The sequence below is a fragment of the Carya illinoinensis genome, chromosome 12, assembly GCF_018687715.1.
Source record: "Carya illinoinensis cultivar Pawnee chromosome 12, C.illinoinensisPawnee_v1, whole genome shotgun sequence".
Lineage (NCBI taxonomy): Eukaryota > Viridiplantae > Streptophyta > Magnoliopsida > Fagales > Juglandaceae > Carya > Carya illinoinensis.
The window spans coordinates 12758123-12770296 of NC_056763.1; the positions used below are offsets into that span (position 1 = coordinate 12758123).

The 12174-nt window shown below is 34.2% G+C and overlaps 2 protein-coding genes across 3 annotated transcripts; both read right to left on the bottom strand.

Annotated features, from left to right (window-relative positions):
- Window positions 1-4231: 4231 nt before the first annotated feature.
- Window positions 4232-4714, bottom strand: LOC122289258 (ankyrin repeat-containing protein NPR4-like). Its single transcript, XM_043096238.1, has one exon. It carries the CDS (start codon window positions 4712-4714, stop codon window positions 4232-4234), a length of 483 nt encoding a protein of 160 aa, XP_042952172.1.
- LOC122289064 lies at window positions 4543-10292 on the bottom strand. Of its 2 annotated transcripts, XM_043095976.1 has the most exons (9): window positions 10166-10253; window positions 9746-9841; window positions 9100-9531; window positions 7247-7726; window positions 6980-7132; window positions 6535-6624; window positions 6385-6435; window positions 5819-6249; window positions 4543-4839 (listed from the first exon to the last, which is right to left on the bottom strand). In XM_043095976.1, exons 3-9 carry the CDS (start codon window positions 9524-9526, stop codon window positions 4720-4722), a joined length of 1752 nt encoding a protein of 583 aa, XP_042951910.1. In that variant the 5' UTR covers window positions 9527-9531; window positions 9746-9841; window positions 10166-10253; the 3' UTR covers window positions 4543-4719. The 2 variants fall into 2 exon arrangements, with proteins under 2 accessions (XP_042951910.1, XP_042951909.1); XM_043095975.1 differs by lacking the exon at window positions 9746-9841 and having other exon boundaries at window positions 10166-10292.
- Between the last annotated feature and the right edge of the window lie 1882 nt (window positions 10293-12174).

The following is a 12174-nucleotide window of genomic DNA, read 5'->3' on the forward strand; positions in this document are numbered from 1 at the left end:
CGCGTGGCGCATACTCCGTGTCGCGTAGCGATGCACCGTGAGGCGTGTATCGTAGTGATGTTGTCATAGTGTGGATGGAAGAGAGTTCACGTGAGTGTACTCTATACGAGGTCGTGATACACTGGATGGCGTGTCACGAAGGATTGGATGACGTAGCAGAGAAGTGTGGAGTGTATGGTCTAGTGTCGGGAACTGTGTAACAGTATCCCGAAACAATGGTGACATAGCCTATAGTCCGGGGTGACGAGATTTACCTTGTGGTTGACTATGGCTAAAGGTATATGGAAGTGGTGAAAAGGTATCAGAGAGTGCAACAGAAGCACAATGGGCCCCGTATTGTAACTCGAGATTCTGTCTTGAGCTGCATAATGTGACAGAGGCACATTTGTGGATGCAGTCCTCTTGTCAAGTGGCGGGAACTGTGTAACAGTGTCCCGAAGCAATAGTGATGTGTCCTGTAGTCCAAGGTAACGGGTATTGCCTTGAGACTGACTTGTGACTAAGAGTATAAGGAAGTGATGAAGAAGTATCAGAGCGTGTAGCGGAAGCATGATGGGTATCGTGATGTGACTCGGGATTTATCTCGAATTACGTGACGTGACAGAGGTGCATTTATGGATGCAATCCTCTCCCATTAAGTGTTGGGATGAACTTATAAAGAGCCGGGAAGTAGGAAAAGTCCTATCGACCGGGTCTTAACAAGTTGGTATTGGAGTTTGGAGCTTGTTTATACAAGCAGGCGTTTATTGGAATTATAAGTTGCTCTTAGGTGATAAAAGGGGATGAAATACATGTGTCTCTGGCAAGACAAGTGTATCAGACAGATTTATCATATGTAATGAGTAATCTGTCTTGATCATGGTTACATGGTATTTTAGCCAGAGAATTGGCTGACTTCATGTAGCCTGAATGGATGGAAATAAGGATGTAGCGTGGGCTAGGATACGTGAAAGTAGTGAAGAGTATATAGTTTAAGGTTGGGACGCATGGCTCTGTATGTCAGAATCATGCGTTGGATTGTGTAAATAGAAGAACGAGACGGAGGTCTTAGTGTCTTAACCCTAAGGTGAATCACAGAGGTTCACTTTAAGGAATAAGATCCCGAAGGTTTTAGCATAGTAAATAGTACGTAAGAGTCCGGGGATGGATAGAGAATGTTTCAAGTGAGGCATAGTTCTATTTTCTAGAATAGTTACTTATGCATTAGATAGATGATGACATAAAGTTATGTGTATGCATGTAGGTTGCCATCTGACACGCACATGAATGGACTGCATGATTTGAGTATGGCATGAAGTCCAGGTAAGTGTTACGTTCATACTCTTCTAGAGTTTTCTCTATAAAAATGAAGAATAAGACGAAAGCTTTTCTGTAAAAAGGAAAATAAAACGTAAGTTTTCAAGTATAAGTACGTAGCGGCCTTCCTTGGCAGCCCCTTTTTATGCACCCAAATTATGTACGTGTATGCATGTGAATGGATGCTATAAGTAGTACGTATTGTATGTATATTTATGAAAGGAAATGAAATGAAGCTTTAAAGGATGTTAGAACTGTTAAGGATTGTAAGGTTTGACAAAGAAAGAAAACTATCTTTTCTAAAATAAAATAACTCTTTCTAAAATAATTTTAATGGAAAAGAAAGAAAATCATTTTCCTCTTAAGGAAACTTCTCTTAAATCAACTTTTATGAAAGTAAAGAAAATTATGCTTTAAACGATACGAATGAAAAGGAAAGGACTGTAAAGAAGTGAACGGATTGAATGTATGATGTATGAAAATACTTAATGGCCCCATGGACTGGACTGGAAATGATATCAAAGAAATAGGCAGATTGCAATGCCGGGTAAGTAGTACTGGTAGTGCACCCAGTGCTGCACCCTGACTGAATGGATTCCCAACCCGCGGCCACGAGCGGAATTAGGTCCAAAAGACCGCTAACCCCAGCGCACGGGGCGTAACAGTGTGCAACGGCCACATGAAAGTGATAAGAATTAATGAATGCATGTTAAGAATGGATGCATGTATGTATGTATGAATGAATGGACCGAATGCATGAATGTACGTAAGTAAGAAAAGATGATTTAATGAACGTATGTATGCATGAATGTACGTAGAAATATAAATGCATGAAAAGATTCTTTAAGTAACGAAGGCAGCGATGCGTGGGGAATTGTTTTAAAGAAGAAATCATGTTTTAAATAAAAAACCCCACCTCGAAACGTTTTCAAACGAAAAGAAAGACGTATGCATGCTACGTAAGATATATATGTATGGAATGATAACTGCATGACTTAAAAACTATGTTATTATATTTTGACTGTATGAAGTAATGCTTACGAGTCATCGACTCATTTTAGTTTTTTTATGTGTGCCCTCCTAGGCATAAGATGAGCATGACAGGTCAGAACAGGCACAACCCAAGGGGAAGAGCACGAAGGCCTAGGCAAGATGTTTCACATTAAAAGCTTTAATTATGTAATGTAATGTTTTCCGCTGAAAGTTTTAATCAAGAAAAAATGAGATTTTATTTATAACATGGAGTCTTTTGTATCCTGGTATGTATGGAAAAGAGATTGAAAAGGAATCGTAATTCCTGTCGGTTTTTATCAAAATCGATATGAAAAAGGACCCACCACAAGGACGGGCATTACAGAAACTAAACCTTGTGACAAAATCACTATCTATGGAGGTGGTTATGCCAATGATTTCTAGAGCTTTCTAAAGCAAGATTATGATTTGATAAGGTATATAAACAAACCAAAACGATTGGTTTTTCCATAAATTTTTTTTTAAGTAAAACGGTTTTTCCGTATTTTTTGTTTGAATATTCGGTAATTTAATGAGATGGTGGAGGTTTGGCATGGCCGTGTTAGCACCGTGGTCGAGATAGTGGCAGTTGGTTAGTTTTGCTTGCTTTGCTTTGCTACTCATTAGCTTCACTCTAGACACTATACTTATTTTTTTATTTTATTTTTATTCTTCCTAAATTAATTGAATTCTTTTACTCATCATCCATACACTACTCATTTGGTAAGAGAAAAATAAAAAACGAAAAAAGTTTTGTGGTGTGTTATGTGAGGATGATGAGTAGAATATCATTCAAAATTTCTATTTGGATATTGGTGTTCCTCCAATTAATTGAGATAGGATAAGTTTGATTTGTTAGAAAATTTTAAAATTAAAACCTCTTACAAATCAAGTCTTGCTATGTTAACTACATAGAGAGTGTGTTTTGCACACTAACTTTCAAATAGAATAACACTTATCCATATAGAAATTGAAAAATGATAGTTGTTCCATGGCTTTGCCCCCTCATTTTGACCACTCATGTAATTTTTTATTTTTTTTGGTTAATAACTAAAAAAGTGACTATTAGTGTATTGGTGTATTTAAAAAAAATTAAAAAAATTGAAAAGGAAAAAAATGTACAATTTGCACTAAAGAGCACAAACTACATGCTAGGTGATATATTAGTAGCATCCATAGAGATTTGTTTTTTGTTTGCTCTGCTTTGCATTGTTTATGGGATATGTGTCAGGGTTTGATTTTGAAGAGGAGCATTTTTTGTTGTCTTTTGATCGTTGGCCTATGATTTCATTAGCCAATCAGGAGTTCCAACTTCCAAGTGTCCAATAGAGTTCTGTTAACAAGGGCTTGTTGATGGCTAAAATGATCACCACCTAGGAGTTTCCTCACTACCATTTATTTGAATCCACAAGCTTGAGCTTCTTTAAGAGCTAATTTAGCTGTTGTAGCTTCTCCAATGTAAGGATTTGTACTGTCGATTTCTTCCATCATAACAAAAACAAGTTCTCCAGTGGATGATCTATACATTGCAATTTCTTTACAACTTGAGTTCATCAAATACAAGGGATTGGATGTGAATGAGGGAAGCATTCCGTGCGAGTTGGTTAGCTTAATATATTTAGTTAAAACTAGCCTAGAATGGGAGAGGAATAAACATGTAGAGCTGATCTAATAATATTTATTGAGTCTTTAATCGTGCTAAAGAAGTTGAGACATATTTATTGTGTTGATCTTTTTTTACTCTAAATTCTCAAATTTGAATATATACTTTTAGAGATCTAAATCATTTTTCCTTTACTGTAAAATAGGAATGACAAAAAATGCAACAGAAGTTCATTTATTTGTCCCAAAGAAAAATAATCATCATGAATTCTGCTTAGTCTACCATATATTAAAACAACATTACAACAAATAAGGTAAAAAGTTAAAACCAAGGTTTCATTTTTCTATCAAAGATGCCTGATCCATAGGTTGAAACAAGCATGTCAACAAGAAGGCGAAATTGTACCAATACAAATAGAATAATGGGAACACCAGCCAAACTAATGATAGGAATGACGATCCTATATTTTCCACGAAACATAAGTAAAAGAGCAGCAGAAAAGGCTATCATCATGGTTGCAATAGAGAAGAAGAGAGCAAAAAGGCCTATAATCATCTTTCTGGGCAAGGATCTAAGAAAGTCTTCTTCTGCATAACGCGATGTAAGAATTCCTAAAAACATCAATACTGAAGTCGAGGAAGAAAATAATGATATAGAACCAGTTACTATAAAGAGTTTGAATAGTTTGTCATGCATGAGAATTGGCAAGCCTGTTTCTTGGTTGTTACCACCAGGATTGGTAAATGCTGCCGCAAACATAATGGTAATGATGAGAGCGCCAACAACAGTACAAGAAGTTGCCATGTCCTTCATCCATCGTTCTCCTCTTTTCTTAAATCTTGGTGGTCTTTCGTAAACAATTGTCTAGGAGTCAAACCATCTTTATTTAAATATTCCTTATCAGAGAGAGGGCAAATGCATTCCACCTCCTACATTTATCAAATAAAATATCATTGAAAGAAAATTACAACTATAATATTGCAAAAGAATTATCCATCAATATTCAACAAACCTTGATTATCATCAAGTTTTTTCTTATATATTGCTTCTTCTTGGCTTTTGTGCACAATCACTTCAATCATTTGGCTCTTTGAATTATGAATTTTATTGTCTTGATTGTTATACAGCTATATTTTAAATTGATGGTATTTCTATAAAAGAATGTTATTTTATAACTTATTTTTATAGAAAGGTCATTCATTTAAACGTGAATGCATAAAGAATTGTAAAAATAGTTGTAAATATACATGTATATATGTCACTTTCTTTTTTCAAATTTGTAATTTTTTTTTTCCAGTTTAATATGTTTATCAAATTTTCGTAATAAAAATTTGACGGCGAGAATTTTAGGTGTTTATTATAATGAAGAATCTGCTTGGCAGCAATCTCGCAACACCAACAAGCATAGAATGCAAAACAAATTTATTCTATTACTATATATAAATATAATACTTCTAGGGTACTTGAAGTTTCTAATTAAGATATATGATTCCATGGTAGAGTTCTTAAAATCAAAAGTTCCAGTACTGTTTAGAAGTTAAGTGATATAGACTTTTCCATCCCGCATTCCCTAAATTAACGTAGGGGAATTCAAAACGAACAGAAAATAAAAGATAAAATTTTAAAAGATAATAGCAAATTGATGCTGTCATGGTAATTTCACTACCTATAATTACCTATCAATAAATTTGGTACTAAATGTAGATTTTAAGACATATTAAAGTACAACAAATGGGCTCGAGGTCATGAGTTGTTCTTGCCTAAAAAATTGAAAGTTTTTTTATACCTACATTACAAGGTACTATTGTTGTTCTCCTTTCTCTCTTTGAAAATCTATCTTTAGATAAATTTAATGAGAGTATGGTCGAGAGCAAAATAATAAAGCAAGGACAGATCGATGGAGCTGACCTTAAACCATTGAACTTCTCTCTGCATTTGCAAAGCTGCACCTCTTATGTGATCAATTGGAGTATGTTCCGTTAACATCCCTGACATATGCAATATGGTATTTCCAGAGTTATCTACCCTATTTAGTACAACATTCTTCCTTTTTGAGCTGTATATAAGGCTAAAGATCCTATGTTGACGATGCAGGACTGCCCGATTGAACATGCCCCTTCCTTCAATAGCACCAGTGATCGACAAAAGATCAAAATTTGCTTTGACTATTTGATAAACAAATTCAAAGTTCCCTCTGCTGATAGCATGGAAGATCACTGGCGCAATAGTCCTATGTCGCTCTTCTAGACTTGTAATAGTTGGAATCGCTCCACACATACTAGATAGAAGTTGTTGGAATTGGAGATGTACCAACTTCATTTCATATAATCGCTTGAATCCTAATTAATTTGGCAATTACAAAACATAAATGCATGCGCACGGGTTAGTTTATAAGTTGGACAAAATAATAAATGATGAAGAATAACAAATTTTAATAAATTTATTGAAAAAATTATAAGGATGCAATATCATACCCAAGAGGTTCAAAAGACTTGAAGGTAGTTGGCGCCATAGACTAGCTCGCACTGCAAATTAAGTAAAAGCAAAACTTGCTCATCTTTATTAGTTCCGACAAAAAACCAAAGCCACCTCCCAAACTTTGATTAACGCACATACGTACCTACCTGATCCGATAGTTTTTTCTTGATAATTTTGAATGTTCAAACAGAATTGATCGGCAGCACGAGCTAATGAAATCATTGAAATGTGTATACCTTGATCCCCCACCAAATACAAAATAGGCAAATAAGATTAAGCCAAGTAAATATGGTAGTATTTTTAATCTATGATTTCCTCTTATATTCTTAAATACTTCAAATATTGTATTATCTTACACCTATATATAATTTTTATAATATATATTTTTACAACTTTACTATAATAGGACGGTAGTTATGTCAAAATCTGAAATTCAAATACGCTAGTATTGCTGATGATGTTGCACTATCATATTATTTACTCAACTAATGAGCTCTGAATTAGTGTACAAATTAATTATTTACTCAACTAATTACGTACGAGAGAGGAGATATTGGTAAAGCTAAAAAGATAAAAAAGAATGGTACTAACAGTGATTGTAGATCCATTGTTTCCAAAACACCATCCCTGTTCCACTCTCGAATGCGTCGGTCAAAACAGCCAGTACCTCCAAAGGGGAGATATCTCGTCCGTCAAAGGCAAAAGCCAAATGAGGACAACGCTCCATTAATAACCAAGCCATATCTTTCATGATCATCATGTGTTGTTGTATATATATATGTACATACATCAAATTAATTAGTCTAGTCACTAGAATGAATGGTTAGAAGAGGAAAAAAATGTAGTAATATTTGTTACCTAAATCTCTGTTATAGATAGAGCTGTTAAGAAGTGTGGCACCTTGGCGGCCTTTTTCTGCTTCCAAATCTTCAAACGGAGTTTGAGAATAGAGATAGCGAGCCAATTCTTTATGCCCATAGTCCATGGCCAGAACAACTGGAAGTTTGTTGGCATCATCTCTAACGCTGACCAAGCTCTTGTTCTTTGTAATCAGGCACTCTGCCATCCGGTAATTCCCAATAGTAGTTGTCTCATGTAGAGCTGTACGGCCGCCATAATCTTGCATTGTTGCCAAGTCATGTTCCGAAATCATATTGACTAACTCCACCACCATATGTTCCTGTTCAGCATTAACAGCAGCGTGAAGAACCATCCCACCCGTAAACAATATTCTTTCTGTCAATGCACCTGGGTGGAGCTTGAGGAATTCTCTTGTACTGTTCGAATCACCTTTTCGCACAGCCTTGAGTAAGGCAGCATAAGCATCCCTCCCTGGCCCTGCCATGCATATTTTATTTATATATAAATATATGTATATATAGTAAGGCAGCATAAGCATCCCTCCCTGGCCCTGCCATGCATATTTTATTTATATATATATATATATATATGCTTTTTGATCTCCAATTCTCATATTATACATAGAATTATGAAATAAGTTAAACGGAAACAACTCCAACATGTAGCTTATACTTTCCGACTAATTACTACGTACGTAATGATATCATCTCTTGTTTGCATACAATGATATTAATGCAAGTTATATTATAACTAGTAAATTTGATAGTTTCACTTCTTTTCATGGACTAGGCTTTAATCCAATGTTTGTCGGTATAAAATAACACAAATAATTAGCCACAGCCAAAGCCCGTAAGTTTATTTATGTTATGTGAAGATGCAACCCAACGAACTGAGTGTTCGATGTTGGCTTTGTTCCGGCCATTCTCGTATAACTAACAAACTTACCACTCATAAATGTTCAAGCCCAATAAAATTTTTAATCAAATCCCTATTGATTTTTAATGTAATCATTATTTTGAGGAAAAATCTCAGATTACCCCCTGAAACTCACTTATTTTGCAAAAATGGTGATAAATTTAAAATCAAACATAATCATGCATGCAGGTTCATTTACTGATCGTACAAAAAAAAAAAAAAATCTATAAGTAATTTAACCCCTTGTTAAAATTCTATCGTTGACTTGAAGATTGATAATTAAAAAATAAGTACTGGTATGATCTAAAAAGGAGAAATACTTTGAGAGATAAAGCTAGAGTAGTATTAATTATTTGATGGTCACCTTTAAAATGAGTACTACTGGTCGTTTGAGGAGATGATAAGTGTAATTTCTCTCTTATAATTTGCTTGTGCTTAATTGGTCCATATGCAAATTATGTGCTTTCCAACAAATACGATCGATCGAGATCCGTCATTGATCAGTTGAGTGAGAAGGATATATGTTAAAAGTTCATCAAATCTTGTAACCTAGCTAGCTAGTCTTCAAATTCTTTATGTTTTTATTTATTTTTTATTTATTTTTTTGTGGTTGATTCTTTCTATTAATTTGTAAGTTAGTGTGAAGAACACATCATCTATATCATTAACGTGACATGATTTGATATACAATATTTAAATCTAAAATCTCTTTTGTAAATTAAATCATATCAGGTCTAAGATAAACTGCTTAAAATAAATCATTTGTACTTCTTGTCATGGTGATTCAAATTTCAATTCTCAAGACAACTAACTTATAAGAACTTTAGATCAGATGCTAGAAATTCCCAATTTTCCCTACATTTATAAGCCTATTATTTTTCTTCCAATAATGTTTGTGCATATTGAGAGAGAGAGAGAGAGAGAGAGAGAGAGACCTGGGTTGGGTGAATAGTTTCCTCTCTCAACTATTTGATTAGTTCCAGTCCTCCTTGGCATATCTTGTCGACTACCTGAGATATTTGATTGGAAAGAGTCTCCTTGCTCAACCACGGGGTAGATACCCTGCTGCAGTTGCATGTACATTTTAGCCAACGTTTCCCAAGCACTTTTTGCAGAAGAAATTTTATTGATCTGAGATAGTATGTCCGTCCCACATGAACTTTGGATTGCATGTAAAGCCATATCATTCTTCTTCCTCCAAGCCTCGAATTCAACTACATCATCGTCTGGTTGGGGGGGTTCCGAGCTTGTTTCAACAATATCCCAAAGATCTTGACTCAACATGTAGTTTTTCACCTTGATACTCCAGTCCGCATAATTATCAGTTCTAAGAAGTTTAAGGGAAAACATATTTGTTTCCATCCTGCCTGTCAAGTTGTGTAACACATATATTAGTTGGAACTAGGAATAGAAAGAGATACTAACGTGATATCTCATTTTTTCTTTTAAATCAAGAATTTAACGTCATTCTAAGGAATATATTTTCCATCTTGACATTGAAAAATGAGTTTTAATTTCTCCGACCAATTAGTGCAGGAGTACTGTTAGCAAAGCTAGTAAGAGTTTAAAGTCCAAACAAACCCTTAATTAGAGACCTCCACTAATAGGTGAATTGGCGGGGTATAAATTCCGGTGGCCGCCGGAGCGTGTGTATGATGGTGGTTGGTAGATATCAGACTTGAAACAAAATAACAAGAAAATTAAGAAAGAAAGAGGGAAAAAACAAAAAAAAAAAAAGAGTAGAGACGAATACAAATACAGTTTTCCTTTTTTTCGTCTAAGTTCCTGTTCTATCTGTGTTCTTACGTCTCAGATGTAGATAATGTAAAATACTGAGTAATGTAAGGCCCACAAATTAAGAGAGTTATCAAAAATAATAATAATAAACGTTGGCAAGGAACATTTATTATTAAAATTTGGCAATGAACGTTGGCACACATTAGTTGATGTGTGGATACGAAAAGTCTGATGCAAACAACGATCGAATTAGATCATACGTACTCAAAATTAGGATCGATGGAAGACGTGTTGTTCCGAAGCTGCCGCCCTGTAAATCTAACGTCTGCACACCCGTAGTCGATGAACCTAGTGTAGGGATGGCTATATATAGCATATATATATATATATATATAAGGTAGCTAACTTTAAAGCAAAGGAAATTACTTTTTCTTTTTCTTCTAGTACTTCACAACTGTCTCGACAACTTTCTGCATCTTAAATCCGGTTTATCAAATTTTATATTGAAATAGAAGCTTTAATTTTAGTATTATATAGTTTTTATTTTTTGTAAATAAAATTCAAATATCGTCGTAAGTGAAAGTTATTAATAAAATTGGAATACCTTCTATTTATATATATATATATATATATATATATTAGCAAAGAAATCAATTATACGAGGAGGAAATTATATAGTTTCGTCACATTTGGATGTCCGTATATGGTTTTCAGGCTGATGTTTTGTATGATCCTCTTTTCTAGTAAGTTGTTAGTCCGTATTTTGAATAAGCTCAGAAAAATATTTAAAAATAATAATAATAATTTACCTTTCCTCAATAAAGTTGCCTGCCGGTGGAATCAAGTTAGATCAGCGTTATTAGTTGTGCTGGGAATAAAGAGGAATTCCAAAGAGTCACTTAATTTATTCCTTCGTTTTTTTATATGGCCAAAGAAAGCAAGGTATCAGAGATTTGGTTCCTATTTGAACAGATTTCAAACCGTTCGAACGAGTTATTTGAATAGGTAAATAGCCTGTTTGAACAGTACTCAATATAATATTTTACAACTTTTCATTTTATTTATATTCATTGCCTGTTTGTTTTATAAACAGAGAATTAATGACATATGTTGGAAGGAAACATGGGAGGGAGGGCCAAACAAGCGGTAAAGCTAGTGAGCCGAAAAGGCTGATACTGGTTGAGCAGGAAATCATTATAGAAAACTTCTGCAATTTTGTCCGAGATGAGAAGAGCCTATTATCTATTATCAGTGATAGATCGAGGATAGAGCTCAATTTGTCAGCAGAGATGGGTGGCCTATCTTGATATGGTCAGTAAGCTTTTTCGAACCACGGGTAAGGTGGAGGCTAATGAGGAGTCTTTCTCATTTTTTATTTGGGGAGTGAGTATTACTATCTCGGCCGACATGATAGCTGACTTTCTTGAGATCCCCTGTGAGCTTGGTGCATACCCTGCACAAAAACATTAGTTTTTGCACTAAGTTAGTGGAAAGTATAATACTAAAAAACTTGTAATATTATATATCATGTGTGTATAAACAGAGAAGATAAATATTTATTTGTTTGTACATGCTTTATATACACAAGCACAAAAACATGTAAAAAGTGTCAAAGTGCATCTATAAATAATATAATTAATTTGAAGCTCATTTTTCAAAATACAGGTTTTTTTAATTATTATAGTTGCCTTTTTTTTTCCCTTTAGGCCTTGTTTGTTTAGCCAAAACTAAAAATCTCATCTCATCTCATCTCAACTCATCATTACACCTTTTTCAAATCCCAATATAAAATATAATAAACAATCTAACTTTTTCAAATCCCAACACAAAATTAATATTCAAAAATTATATTATAACAATATTTTATTTATTACTATTTAAAATATCTCATCTCATCTCATCTCATCTGTGTAACCAAGCGTGGCCTTAGTCTTTGATTCTTCATAGACATCGGAGAAAATTATATTGTTTCGACACATTTGGATGTCTGTGGTTTTCAGCTCGATATTTTATATTTTGATTAAGCTCAGAAAAGAAAAATACTTTGAAAGTAATAATTTAACTTTCGTCGATAATGTTGCCTTTCGGCTGGTGGAATCAAGTGAGCTGGCCAACTATCAAGCTTTACTGATTGTTGTACGTACGTGGGAATAAATTAGAGGAATTCCAAAAAGTGCCACTTAATTTATTCCTTCGTTTTTTTTTATGTCTTCGAATCAATGAAGAAAGATATTACAGATTTGGTAACCATAAATTTAATTTAGAAGTAGGCA

Coding starts and splice junctions, on each gene's coding strand:
- LOC122289064 (XM_043095975.1), bottom strand. CDS start 10,277: ATGCTATATATAGCCATCCCTACACTAGGTTCATCGACTACGGGTGTG. Junction 6,625..6,979: donor ACAATGGATCTACAATCACT/GTTAGTACCATT, acceptor TGGGGGATCAAG/GTATACACATTTCAATGATT. Junction 6,250..6,384: donor AAGTCTTTTGAACCTCTTGG/GTATGATATTGC, acceptor CAAATTAATTAG/GATTCAAGCGATTATATGAA.
- LOC122289258 (XM_043096238.1), bottom strand. CDS start 4,714: ATGGCAACTTCTTGTACTGTTGTTGGCGCTCTCATCATTACCATTATG.